We start from the raw sequence: 13185 nt of genomic DNA on the forward strand, positions 1-13185 counted from the left end.
TCCCTCCAACCTCAGTCTTTGCTTACGCTCTTCCCTCTGCCTGGAATGTCTTCTCCACTCCTCACCCCTGCCCTGCCTGCTTATAAATTCACTCAGATTCATCCTTCAGAATGACCTCAAGGGAAGCCTTCCCTGACCTGCCCCCAGAGTAGGTCAGATCCCACTACCACAAGTTCTCCATAACACTGGGTACTTTTTCTGGTATCATTTATTAAAAATTATCATTTATATTTATTTGTCTGGTTGGTTATTTGATTAACATGTATCTTCCTAGGCAGACAGAATGTCATGAAGGACTTTTTTCCCCTCATCATTGAGTATGTACTTCCTGGTACATAATTGTACACACTTGCCATCAAGTTGGTTCCAACTCATAGTGACCCCATGTGTGTCAAAGTAGAACTGCACTCCCTAGGGTTTCCAATGGCTGATTTTTTGGAAGTAGATCACCAGGCCTTTCTTCTGAGGTGCCTGTGGACAGACTTGAACCTTCAACAATTTGTTTAGCAGCCAAGCAGTTAACTGCTTGCACCATCCAGAGGCTCCTTCAATAAATGTTTTGTGAATAAATGAATGAAAGAATACACAAATCTCTTGCTTTTCCTTAAAGGAGGTGGTAGAAATCTCGGGCCATATCCTATTTTTCTCTAGAACTATTGTCTCTTTAATGTCTCTTGAATCCACACTCATCTCTCCATCCACACTGCCACCACCTTAGTCCAGGTAGCCTTTATCTCTCATCTGGACCACTGAAATAGCCTCCTGAATGTTCTCTCTGCATTTCCTCTTGAGCCTCTCCACACCCTTATTCTCCTGCAGGCAGGGTCCTATGTGCACCATGCAAACCTGGCTTGCCATTGCTCTTAGGATACCAAATCCTTAATATGCTTACAATGCTCATGTTTTCTGGCCTCTGCCCAGCTCACCAGCCTTTTCACCCACAGTTCCCTCCTTCACCCTGCCCCAGATTCTGGAAAGGACTCAAAACACCCCTATACTCTGAGCATAAAAGGGGTGAAGGGCTGGGGGCTAGTGATGGGAAATGGTGAAAATGAGGGAGAATTACGAATGGATCAGCCCAGGCAGGTCTCATTTGGCACGAGGAGGATGTTCATCTTCTTTCCAAAAGCAGAAATGGCACGTGGGCCCTTGAGAGGGAGGTGAACACCTTCTTAGGTTTAAGCAGAGGGAAGAGAGAAGTTGGGAGGAGTTTTCCAGGTAGGTTTGTAGATGTGATGAAAATAAGGGGTACCATTCTGAAGCCTTCCATTTTCTTCATGATCAATGGAGTAGAGTGCTCAGCTAAGAATGAAAGTAGAAATGGTGTATGAGGAGAAACAGACTCAGAGATTGAGGAAATGGACACATTAAGAGAAAGTTGGATAGAGATACTGAGACGTGGCTGGTAGGCCATGGGCAGTTTTCATTTGTGACTCCATGATGCCAGCCAGGCTCATGGTGTGGAATACAGAAGGTAAGTGGGGTTGGGACTTTGCCTGGTGAGTGCTCTAGGGTGTAGAGGAGGTGGAAAGTGGAGCGGGTAAAGGAGTTAAGGGAGGTGTCATCAGAGGGATGCGCCACGGAATCCAAGTCCACAAAAGTGACAGCAAAGAGAGGAAAGAGCTGATGCGGTAAAATGGGTGGTATCAGAAGATTGGAGGCCATAGGGAAGTTGAGGAATGGTGTCTGTGTGGGTACCAGAGAAGGGAACTGAGGGGACGGGAAGCTTGAAAGCAAGATTTCAGAGGGGCTTCCATCTCCAGAGTGTGGTCATAAGAACAGGTGGCTGAAGTGGAGTGGACACACCGATTATTGGAAAAGTGGGAACAACCAATGACCAAACCAGTTGCCGCTGAGTCGACTCTGGAGTAGGAATAAATGGTGTTACAGAGTAGAATTGTGCTCCACAGAATTTTCTATGACTGATTTTTTGGGAAGTAAATCACCAGGTCTCTCTGCTGAGGCACCTCTGGGTGGTGAATCTTCAACCTTCAGGTTAGCAGGTGAGCACATTAACCATCTGCACCACCCAGGGACTTCAAAGAGAGACCAGGGTTTTAGTTATTGACATCTCTGGGGGTGATGGCGGAGTAGGGGTGGAAGGGAAGTCTGTGATTGGGAGCTTAAGTCCTCAGAGAGTGAAGGGGAGACAGAAGACAATGAGGGGAGGGAGCAGGTAGTCTAAAGTCCAAAGGCATGGGATCCAAAGATTCTGGGGTTTTGATGGTGGAAGGAGGAGGAATGGTTTGGGAAGGATGGCAACCTCCTGATGACACTGCTGTAAGAGAAAATCAGCTTCCCCCTGAGAAGGTGCAAGGGAAGCAGTGCATTTGGGGGGATGGAGAGAAGGAAAGGGAAGTCCTCAGGTGTAAGGAGACCATACATTTTGGTTTGCTTGTGAGAGTTCCAATTTATTCCTGTTGTTCCAGAACACTTTAAAGAGTGTCCCCTTTACTCTCAAAAGTGCCCTCCCTGGTTTGGAACATAAATAGTATGGTCACCTCATTCAGCAGGGTAGTTGAGGATGTTGTTAGTTACTGTTAAGTAGGCCCCAGTTCATGGCTACCCCATGCACAATGGGATACAACCGTTGTGATCCATAGGGTTTTCATAGGCTAATTTTAAGAAGTAAATCACCAGGCCTTTCTTCCTAGTCTGTCTTAGTCTAGAAGCTTCACTGAAACCTGTTCAGCATCACAGCAACAAGTAAGCCTTCACTGGGGATACGCCACTGCCCGAGGCAAGAAAACTCCCTGCCCCTGCGGAGCTTATGTTCTAGTGGAGAAGACAGACAATAAATGAGATAGACAGATGATGGCTGCATATGAGGTGCACCGGCTGGGAATCAAGCCTGGACCTTCCTCATGGAAGGTGAGAATTCTACCATGGAACCACCACTGCCCTCAGCTGAGGAATATACCAGGTGTTTTTAAGGGTGGCTGATGTTGTGCTATGTGGCAATATTTCTGCAGCTTCTTCTCCCTTTTGGCAAAGTAGACTCCCTTCCACCCTACTCAATCAAAAGTCTCCTAAAACCTTTGAGGTTAAATCCTGATAGCTCTGTGCTCCACCCCCTTCTGCTCCCCATAAGCATGGATCTGCCCTGTGGACAAGTAAATCTTTCACACTAGAGTCTTAAACAAGGGTTAGAGCCTAATCAATTAGCCCTCCTGAGGGCCAGCATTTTAAGGGAAGATTCTTAGGGAGGAAATGACTTTACTTGAAGAATAAAGGACTAATGATGGACTTATAGGCTCAGGACAGGCCAGGTATTGGACAGATTTGGGCTGGGGAGGTGAGGGAATTCTCCCATTGAACCATGAGGTTGACCTTTATCCTTCCTCCCCATTTGGGTAAGCAAAGCCTGCAGAATTATAGGAAAGGGGCTATTCTGAGATCCTGGATAAATCTTGTCCAAGAAGGAACTTACCTTGGCACTTCTATTCAAGAAGCTGGTGCCGAATTTCTTGAGGTTTTTGTAGGTTATCTCTTCTGCAGGCATTTTGTACCTCACATCAGAGGTTAAGTTTAGGATTTGGACAGATGGGATATCGACCTCGGTGATCCGGAAGTACTGGAGGGCTCGTCCATTTCGGGGTTCATCGGTGTTCACAAGGATGAAAAGGATCTGCCAAATCAAATGAAAGCTATTTCTCTCTGGATCTCTTGCCAATGGAGAGAAACTGTTGGGAAACTCTGGGAGTGCACTAACCAAAAACCAAAGCCAAATCCATTGCCATTGAATCAACTCCAACTCGCAGCGACCCCACGTGCTACAGAGTAGAACAGCATCATAGGGTTTTCTTGACTGTAATCCCTATGGAAGCAGATCTCCAGGCCTTTCTTCAATGGAGCTGCTGGGCGGGTTCGAACCACCAACCTTTAGGTTAGTAGTTAAGTGCAAACTGTCTGCACCACCTAGGGACCTTATGTAAAGATTATAGCCAAGAAAACCCTACGGAGCAGTTCTAATCTGTAACATGTGGGGCTGCCACGAGTTGAAGTTGAATCGACAGCAATAGATTTGGTTTCTTTAAAAAAAAAAAAAACTTTAGGGAAGCAAATTGCTAGGCCTTTCTTCCACGGTGCTGCTGGGTGGATTCAAACTACCAATGCTTTTAGGTTAATAATCTAGCACAAAATGTGTGAACCACCCAAGAACCTTCGGAAGTGCACTTATGGAACGCAAATAGCGGAGTGCATGGAGGGCCTCTGTGGGACTTAGTAAAGGCCCCCTTCCTTCTGGGAGGTGCAGCCCTGCACCTGAGCTGTGCCAGGCAGCAGCGATCAGCTGCTTGTCAGAGCACCCTTGCTCAGGGCACAATCCACACAATCGTAGGAAGTCAGAGAGTCCTGAGCTTGCATCTCAGCTCCTTGGCAAATCAATAATTTCCTCTTTTAGTGCCTCAGTCTCCTTACCTGTAAAATGATGATTATAATGCTACCCAGACTCATAGGGTTACTGAGAGAATTAAATAGAACAATCTATATGAAGGACTTTTAATTCAGTGACCAGCAGGTGGAAAATGTTCCATACATGTCAACTCTTGTTATTATTCTCCTTCTAAATTATTCTTTGAAGAGAATCCATGACTTCATCCCCTCATTCATTCAACAGATACTCGAGGAGTGCCTACTACGTGCTCAACATTTGACTAAGCACTGGGTAGGCACCACTGCCCAAGGCAGGCAAAATCCCTGTTCTTGCGGGGCTTATGTTCTAGTAGGGAAGGCAGACCATAAACAAGTAGACAAACTAATAAAATAAATTCAGAGACTTGGTAGTTGGTGAGTGCCAATTAGACAGCAAAGCCATAGACAGTGATTACAGAGGTTGGAGGAAGTGGGGGCTCAGTGCCAGGCAGGGTGGTTGGGAGAAAGAGTCTCTGAGGAGGTGACGTTTTAGCTGAGACTTGGTGAAGAGTAACTGGTCAAAGGGACAGTGATCCAGGCAGTGTAAACTGCCAACGTAAGGACCTGGAGGCAGGAAAACAAAATGAGTTTAGAATGTTCTAGAAACAGAAAGACCCAAGTGGCTTCAGCACCACAAGGGTAAGGGAGAGAAAAGGAGGAAGAGGGTCATGGGAGGTGAGGCCAAGGACATGTTACACTTTAGTGGCCTCTGTAAGGAGCTTGCATTTTAGTTTGAACACGATAAGAGGCCACTAAAGAATATTAAGGCAGAGAGTGACATAATAACAATTTTTTAAAAGATCACTCAGGTTTCTGCACAGGGAATGGGTTGCAGAGAAGCAAGAGTGGAAGCAGGGAGGCCAGTTAGAGGTTACTGCAGCCACTAGGAGTCAGATGCTTTCAGGGCATTTATCCATCAAAATATGAAGCGCCCCACTATGTGCCATGCATTCTTCTAGGTGTTGGGGAGACTGTGAAAAACATCAAGAACATATTAAAACCACCCTTGTGTATTTTTAACCAATACTGCCTACCTGCTATATGCTGAGCACTAGGGTGGAGAGGTGACTAAAACAGGCATAGCAGTGCAATCTACTGGAATAATAATATTAATCCAGCTATTTCTCTTTGGTAGTAAAAGGGATTACAGCCAATTGGAGAAGCTTGCTAACAGGGGTATAGAACCTCATCTCACAATACATGCTGTTATGGATTGAATTGTGTCCCCCCAAAATATGTCTGGTAAATCCTAGCCCCTATACCTGTGGTTATAATCTCATTTGGGAATGGGTTTTCTTTGTAATGTTAATGAGGCAGTACTAGTGTAAGGTGTATTTTAAATCAATCTCTTTGGAGATATAAAAGAGTAGATTAAGCAAGTACGAACAGAGGTCCACATGATCACCAAGAACCTAGGAATAGAAGTTGAAAAGAGACAAGGACTTTTCCCCAGAATGGACAGAGAAAGACAGCCTTCCCCTAGAGCTGGTGCCCTGAATGCAGACTTCTAGCCTCCTAAACTGTGAGAAAATAAATATTCTGTTTGTTAAAACCACCCACTTGTGGCATTTCTGTTATAGCATGTCTCAGTTATCTAGTGCTGCTATAACAGAAATACCACAAGTCGATGGTTTCAACAAACAGAAGTTTATTCTCTCACAGTCTAGTAGGCTGGAAGTCCAAATCCAGGGTGTCAGCTCCAGGGGAAGGCTTTCCCTCTCGATGAAGGTCCTTGTCATCAATCTTCCCCTGATCTAGGAGCTTCTCAAGCACAGGGACCCCAGGTCCAAAGGACATGCTCTGCTCCTGGTGTGCTTTCTTGGTGGTATGAGGTCCCTATGTCTCTATGCTCACTTCTCTTTTTTATATCTCAAAAGAGTTTGGCTCAAGACACGATCCAATCTTGTAGATTGAGCTCTGCCTCATTAATAAAATTGCTGCTAATCCCATCTCATCAACATCATAGAAATAGGATCTATAACACATAGGAAAACCACATCAGATGACAAAATGGTGGGCAATCGCATGATACTGGGTTTCATCACCTAGACAAATGGATACACATATTTTTGGGGGACACAATTCAATCCATGAAAGCAGTACTAGATAACTAAGACATATGCCAAAATAAATTCCAGCTAGATTAAGGAGTTAAATAAAGCCATAAGCTAGAAGAAAATATGGCTCTGATTATTATAACACAGGAGAAAAAGAGGGAAAACACTCAGATTGTCATCAATTTAATTATGTTAAAAATCTTAAAGCTTAAAATTTAATAAGCCAGGAAATCAATTATTTGCAAGAAGTGTTTCTGTGATGGAGTCCCTTGTCAGTGCAAACAGTTAATGTGCTCAGCTGCTAACTGAAAGGTTGGAGGGTTGCGTCTACTCAGAGGACCGTCTGAAGAAAGGCCTGGTGATCTGTTTCCAAAATATCAGCCACTGAAAACTTTATGGAGCACAGTTCTATCCTGACACACATCGGGTCACCATGAGTTGGAGTCAGCTAAAGGGCAACTAGTTAACTGGTTATTTCTGTGACTGCAGCAATTCTTCTGGAGACCAATGTGACAGGATAAAGCACGGACATTAAATATGTTGACACCCTTGTAGCTTTAATCTATGTTTACTTTGGGTTTCAAAATATTTGTTTGATTTAAATATCAGAATAATTTTCTTAAAAAAAAGAAAAAAACCTGCCATTATCATCCTTCTTATAAAAATAAATAGCCCCATAGTCTGCCTGGTGGTAACTATAATAAATACAGTAATGAACGCTTAGGGGAAATTGATTTGTTTCCAATAATCATGAACAGCATTTATGGTGTATTTGCTAATTTTTTTTTTTTTTACATATAAATCAAGCCAAACCTGTTGCCGTGGAGTCAATTCTAACTCATAGTGACCCTAGAGAACAAAGTAGAACTGCTCCATAGGGTTTCCAAAGAGCACCTGGTAGATGAGAACAGCTGACTTTTTTTTGGCTAGCAGCCGAGCTCTTAACCACTGCACGAAGCATGTCTAATTCTTACCACAACTCTTCATTTTACACAGGAGACAGTGGAGGCAAAGAGGTTAAGAAACTGGTCTAATACAGCTTATAAGAGGTACCCAGACCCGTGTGCTGTTAAAGCACAGAGTCTCAGCAATCCTAACGCCAGATAGTCTGTACTGTTTTACACCTTCATGCTTTTCTCACATTCCATAACCTCAGCCAGGAGTGGTCTTTGCTCCCTCTCGCCTTCAGCCTAAGTCCTATTCATTGTCCCAAGAATCGCCCTCTCTTTACTGGAGAGTAACCCATCGAAAAGGACCTAACCCATCAGATTTTCATAGCAGACTTATTAAAAACATGAGTAGGTACTAAATGATTTTTGGCTTAATTTACAAGCAGGACACGTGAATAGTAGCAGAATCTACAAGTCTTTGATCCCCATCCAAGAACCCCGAAGAGCAGTGACACCTTCTACACACCTTGTTTTGGAATTCCTTTGATGTCAACCTATACTGCTGAATTATGGTGTCAAATGACTCTGAGCTTTTGGAGACGAAGAGCATCATGTGATTCAGGATGTTCAACTCATAAATCAGATCCCTATTCTGAAATTACAAGGAAAAACAGTCATTCTGCACACACACACAGCCGCCCCAGCTACCCTTTTCCCCAGGGCCCTTCGCTCACTGACCGCAGCGCTATATTCAATAACAAAATCTGTTAGGTGCTGTTTAATGACTCGATTGAGGACACGCTCATTGGTACTGTCTTCAATAAGCTCCTGGCGGTTCACAACTTTTCCCTAGGACAAAAAAAAAAAAAGAAAAACATGAAGTACTTTCCATAATGTAGGCATTTAATAAATATAAGTGGCACAATTTTCCCTTTGGATAAATGCATTGAGAAACGGTGGTGTGTGCAATCCACAATCTAGGTACTTGATAAATATGGACAGCTGAGCAGACTAGCCTATGGGTGGTTCACAGGTATATGGCAGCTATGAAAAATCTTTTAGCTCTCCAGTCACAGGGAGTGTAATTGAATGACAGCCCCAGCTGCTGCACTCTGAAATCCATCACTGTATTTGTGCTAAGGCCATACTTCTCACATGCTGCTCCCACCCAATGACTGAACGCACCAGAGATACTAAAGCAAGCCCAGTTCTGGGAAAAGTGGGATTTCTGTGATGGGCAACTTTGCTGACCATTCTTAGAACTTCACTGCAGTCTAAGCCTCTTCATCCACACAACCTTCCTTCCCTCTAAAGAGTTAGACCTACATCAGGATCTGATGGCCCTTGGAGTCTACCCCAACTCCCTCCCCATTTTCCTTCACAGGTGTTTTCCCTGGTAAATCTTTTGCATATCTAATTCTGCTTGGTGACTGCTTCTCAGAAGTATCTGGACTAACACAGGGAATTACATGGTTCTTTGTAGATTACTACGAGTCATTCTCGACTCGACAGCAATGGGATTTTTTTGGTTTGTAGCCCAGTCTGAGGGAAAGGAGAAAAAAAGCAGCTATCTCTTGATTTTTCTTTATTCCATCTCCTTCTCTTCATCTCTATCAATCCCACCCTAGTTCAGACCTTTCACCTGGACTCCTGCAGTAGCCTCCTGCTAGTCTTTCAATTTTTCCCCTCACTTCCTTCCAACCCATTCACTACACTTCAGCCAAAGTGAAGTTGCTTAAATGCAAATCTGATAATGTCATTCTCTTGCTTAAAACACTTTGTAGGCCCCTTATCGTCCTCTGGATAAAGTTCAAACTCTTTGCTTCTCATAGGAATAGTAATAATACTGAATAGACTTATTGAGAGCTCACATTATGCAAGCCACAGTTCTAAGGACATTGTATGCATTAACTCATCCCCCTCCCATTTTACAGGTGAGGAAATTGAGGTACAGAGAAGTAAATTAACTTGCCCAAGGTTACAAAGCCAGTAAGTTTTGGAGCCAAGATTCAAACACAAAGCAGTCTGACTCTAGGGTCTATACTCTTAACATTATAATATTTCAAATTCCTCACAAATATATTTTCAAAGTTTGCTATTTGTCTTTTGATACGGAAAAACCCACTAAACCCACTGCCGTCGAGTCGATTCCGACTCATAGCGACCCTATAGGACAGAGAAGAACTGCCCCATAGAGTTTCCAAGCAGCACCTGGCGAATTCAAACTGTTGACCTTTTGGTTAGCAGCCGTAGCACTTAACCACTACCCCACCAGGGTTTCCTTTTGATATGGGGGTAGGGTTTATTCTGCAGAATTTTTCAACATTTATATGGTTCAAATTTATCCATATTTTCTTTTTATGGGTTCTGGGAATTATGCCACACTTATAAAAGGGTTTCTCCACTCCAAGGTTAGAAAACCAACTCTCCATGTCATCTTCTAGTCTGTCCATGGTTTCATTTTTTATATTTTTAAACCAGGGATCCATCTGGAATTTAGTCTGGTGTAATATGTGATATATGGATTGGATCCAGCTTCAGTTTTTTTCTTTTTTTTTTTCCCCAGATGGTTACCCAATGGTCTCATCACTATTCACTGAATAATCAATATTTTTCCCACTGATCTAAAATACTATCTTTATTATATACTAAATTTCCATATGTATTTGAACCTATTCTGGACTATATACTATTCTGTTTAAAAATACAAATCAGATTATTCTATCCCCCAGCTAACAACTTTTCTATGGCTTTCATGGACCATTGGAAAAAAAATAAGAGTTCAAAGCCTTCCCTTCAAAGTCAAGCAGATCTGGGTATGACTCTACCTATATCGTGTGTGGCCTTGGGCAAATATCCTAACCTCTCTGAGACAGATCTATAAATAACATGGCTATTGTAAGGGTATGGCTTTGTGTGGGGAGGGAATAAGGCATATTGCAGGAACCAGAAGACTGCAGTAACTGGAGCAGCACTGTCCAATAGAGCTTTCTGTGATGGTCAGAATGCTCTATAAATCTGTTCTATCTCATATGGGGACACTTGAAATGTGGCCTGTGTAGTTGAGGTATTAAATTTAATTAATTTTAACCGAAATAGCCACATTGGTTGTTGTTGTTAGCTACCATCTAGTTGGCCCCAACTCATGACAACCCCATAAACAACAAAACAAAATACTGCCCTGTCCTGTACCATCTCCATGATTGGTTATGGGTTGGATAATGTTCCATTGTGATCCACACAGTTTTCATTGGCTGATTTTTGCTAAGGGCTACCATATTGGACAGTGCAGGTCCAGAGCTCAGAGAGGGAGCAGGAGGAAAGCATGCAATGAGGCTGGAGAGATAGATAGGGGCCAGGCTTCGAAAGGCCTTGCAGGCCTCCTTGAGGGTTAGAGTCTTTATCCTAAGAATAACAAGGAAGCCATTAAGGGGCTTTCAGTGGGGAAAAGGAAGTGACATCATCAGGTCTGCATTTGGGAAGATTGCACTTTACAGGACAAGAGAGAATGAGACAGACCAGTTGGGTGGCTGTTGGAGTAGAGGTGCTGGGAGATGATGGTCACTCGATCTAGGATAGTAGCAGTGGAGATAGAGAGAAGTGGATGGACTTAAGGAATATTTTCGATACAAAAACCAATGTGATTGGGGAGTTGAATTGGTTATGAGAGATGAAGAGAGGATGGTGTTAGAATGATGCCTGGGTGCTCTGGCTTGCTAAACTGGATGAGAGATAGTGGTGCCATTCATTGGGAGGGAGAAAACCCTGGAGGAGGATTTGGATGGAAGATTAAGACTTTGGGCTCAGCCACGTTGAAACACCTGGTGATGGATATAAATATCTGGAGATCAGAGAAGGCAGACAGAAGATGGATATTTGAGTATCCATGAGTATATACATGGTAACTGCAGATGGTAGATAGATGAGGGAGCATGGAACACAATAAAAAAGGGCTTAGGGCTGGGCCTGGATGAAAATTTTACCAGTTAAAGAAAGGAGGAGGAGCTTACGGTGGAGAATGGCTGGAAAGGTGATAAACACCAGGAGACGGTGAAGTCACAGAAGCCAATTAGTCCAAAGCCATCTAGTGCACAAGTGGCAGAACTAGAATTTGAGCTCAAAGCCCGTACATTTGTCACTGTATTGAACTAGAGATCTCTTCACTAGCAGAGGGGCCCAAGTCCTACCTTTTTGAACACCAGGACACTGTCGAGGGTGACGTGGAAACGCCCAATGGTATTGGCAATCGATATCACTCCAAAAGTTAGCTCTGGGAAGTCTTTGATCACATCATAGAACAATTCTGCTACTTCTTCCTCTAAATCCTGTTTGGAGAAGAGTGTTTGGTAAGGCTTTGGTAGAAAAACAAAATTTGGGCTATTTAAGGCAAAGGTGGAATCAGTGGCCAATTTGTCTCCTTACGTTTCCAAGTTCTAGAGTTTTGCTTGGTCACCTAAACCCCCTTTCATGGGTGTTTCATACCCAGAATGCTTCTCCGGCTACGCCTAAGACCAAAATAGGGAAATCCACAGAGATCAATGGAAAGAGCTGATAAACTTGACCTTTTCCAATTACTAGAGTGAAGGCTATTCTAATTCTGAGGCTGAGGCATTTTGACATTTTCTCCATACTGCTTTCAGAAAAGGCAATTAGTTTGACCACATATAGTACCAAATATAACCTAGCATCAAGTTATGGGCTGTAGTGTTGGCCTTCATTCTTTAGTCTGAAAGAAATCTGGGACCAAAAAATAGACAATGGGAGGGGGAGACACATACTCCCCATGTATAAATGTAACGACATTTCTCACTTCCACTGAGAGAAGTATCATTGAAGTTACATCAAATGAGTTAAGAGAAACTCATTCTCTAAAAAAGCAAAAAATAACTTTTGTGTGTGTGCATCAATCCATAAAATAAAATCTACAGAAAGCTGTCATGAGACCTTTCATTAGCATATCTAAGTTATTTATATCCTCCCCCAAGCATTTCCCCCAGATGCACCTATGATGAGTGTTAGTGTATTTTCAAGTGGGCAGCATGGTTATAATGTGTTATGGGTTTCAATGTATGGGGATAATTGGAGAGTGGTTAGGGAGAGAGATTAGCCTGGCCCAGGCAAGATTTATGGCTGTCAGAATCATAGAAAGGAACGGCTCTCAAAAGAGAAAACAAGACATCCCTCTATTCAGTGATGTTCTAAATGGATCCCAGAAAGATCAGTGCTACTGTCAAAACCAATTAAATAAATATGCCAATGTCCTCTCCTCTCTCTCCATTCCCGTGCGCCTTTCTAACTAGCTTTCTTGCCACTTCAGCATCCATTTTTCGTTCTTCATTTTTAACCCTTCAGCGCCCTCTGAAAACCAGCTCATTGGATGGGGAAGAATAGGCGTGGAATTAACCCAAGTAGAAGAACTCCCCACTTCATCCCCGCCCTCCTAGACATAGGACTCCTCACCAGTCGAAAAGCCTCCCCCCACCTCTTGAGCCCAGTACCTGGAAGAAGCCAATGATGACCAAAGGCCTGGATCTCACGAACTCTACCACCTGCTCGCTGTTGTTGAACAAAAATGCTTTCTTGCTAATTTGTCTTCTCAACCAAACCACCAAGGCAGTAGATTCAACCACACCTGGAAAGAGATACAGCGAATCCTAGGAAAGTTTCTTCTTGAACCGAGGCAAGGACTGCCTTCCTCCATGTTTAGTGAGTGTAAGTATCTTGTCTTGGGCTCTCATCCCCTTGAAGGCCAGAGTCAGGTCTTCCACCTCTCTGAAGCCCCAAGACATGGATATTAACAACAGCAGCTAAACTTTATTGAGCCC

At 43.3% G+C, this 13185-nt stretch overlaps 1 protein-coding gene across 1 annotated transcript in view; it reads right to left on the minus strand.

Moving 5' to 3' along the window:
• Positions 1-13185, minus strand: part of PDILT (protein disulfide isomerase like, testis expressed) — a 37826-nt gene that overhangs the window by 8943 nt on the left and 15698 nt on the right. Inside the window, exons 3-7 of the mRNA XM_049904705.1 lie at positions 12859-12992; positions 11548-11685; positions 8099-8209; positions 7887-8012; positions 3431-3628 (exon numbers count right to left, since the gene is read on the minus strand). Coding sequence (XP_049760662.1) covers positions 3431-3628; positions 7887-8012; positions 8099-8209; positions 11548-11685; positions 12859-12992 — 707 coding nt within the window. The remainder of the gene's footprint in view (positions 1-3430; positions 3629-7886; positions 8013-8098; positions 8210-11547; positions 11686-12858; positions 12993-13185) is intronic.

The sequence above is a fragment of the Elephas maximus genome, chromosome 12, assembly GCF_024166365.1.
Source record: "Elephas maximus indicus isolate mEleMax1 chromosome 12, mEleMax1 primary haplotype, whole genome shotgun sequence".
NCBI classification, from domain to species: domain Eukaryota; kingdom Metazoa; phylum Chordata; class Mammalia; order Proboscidea; family Elephantidae; genus Elephas; species Elephas maximus.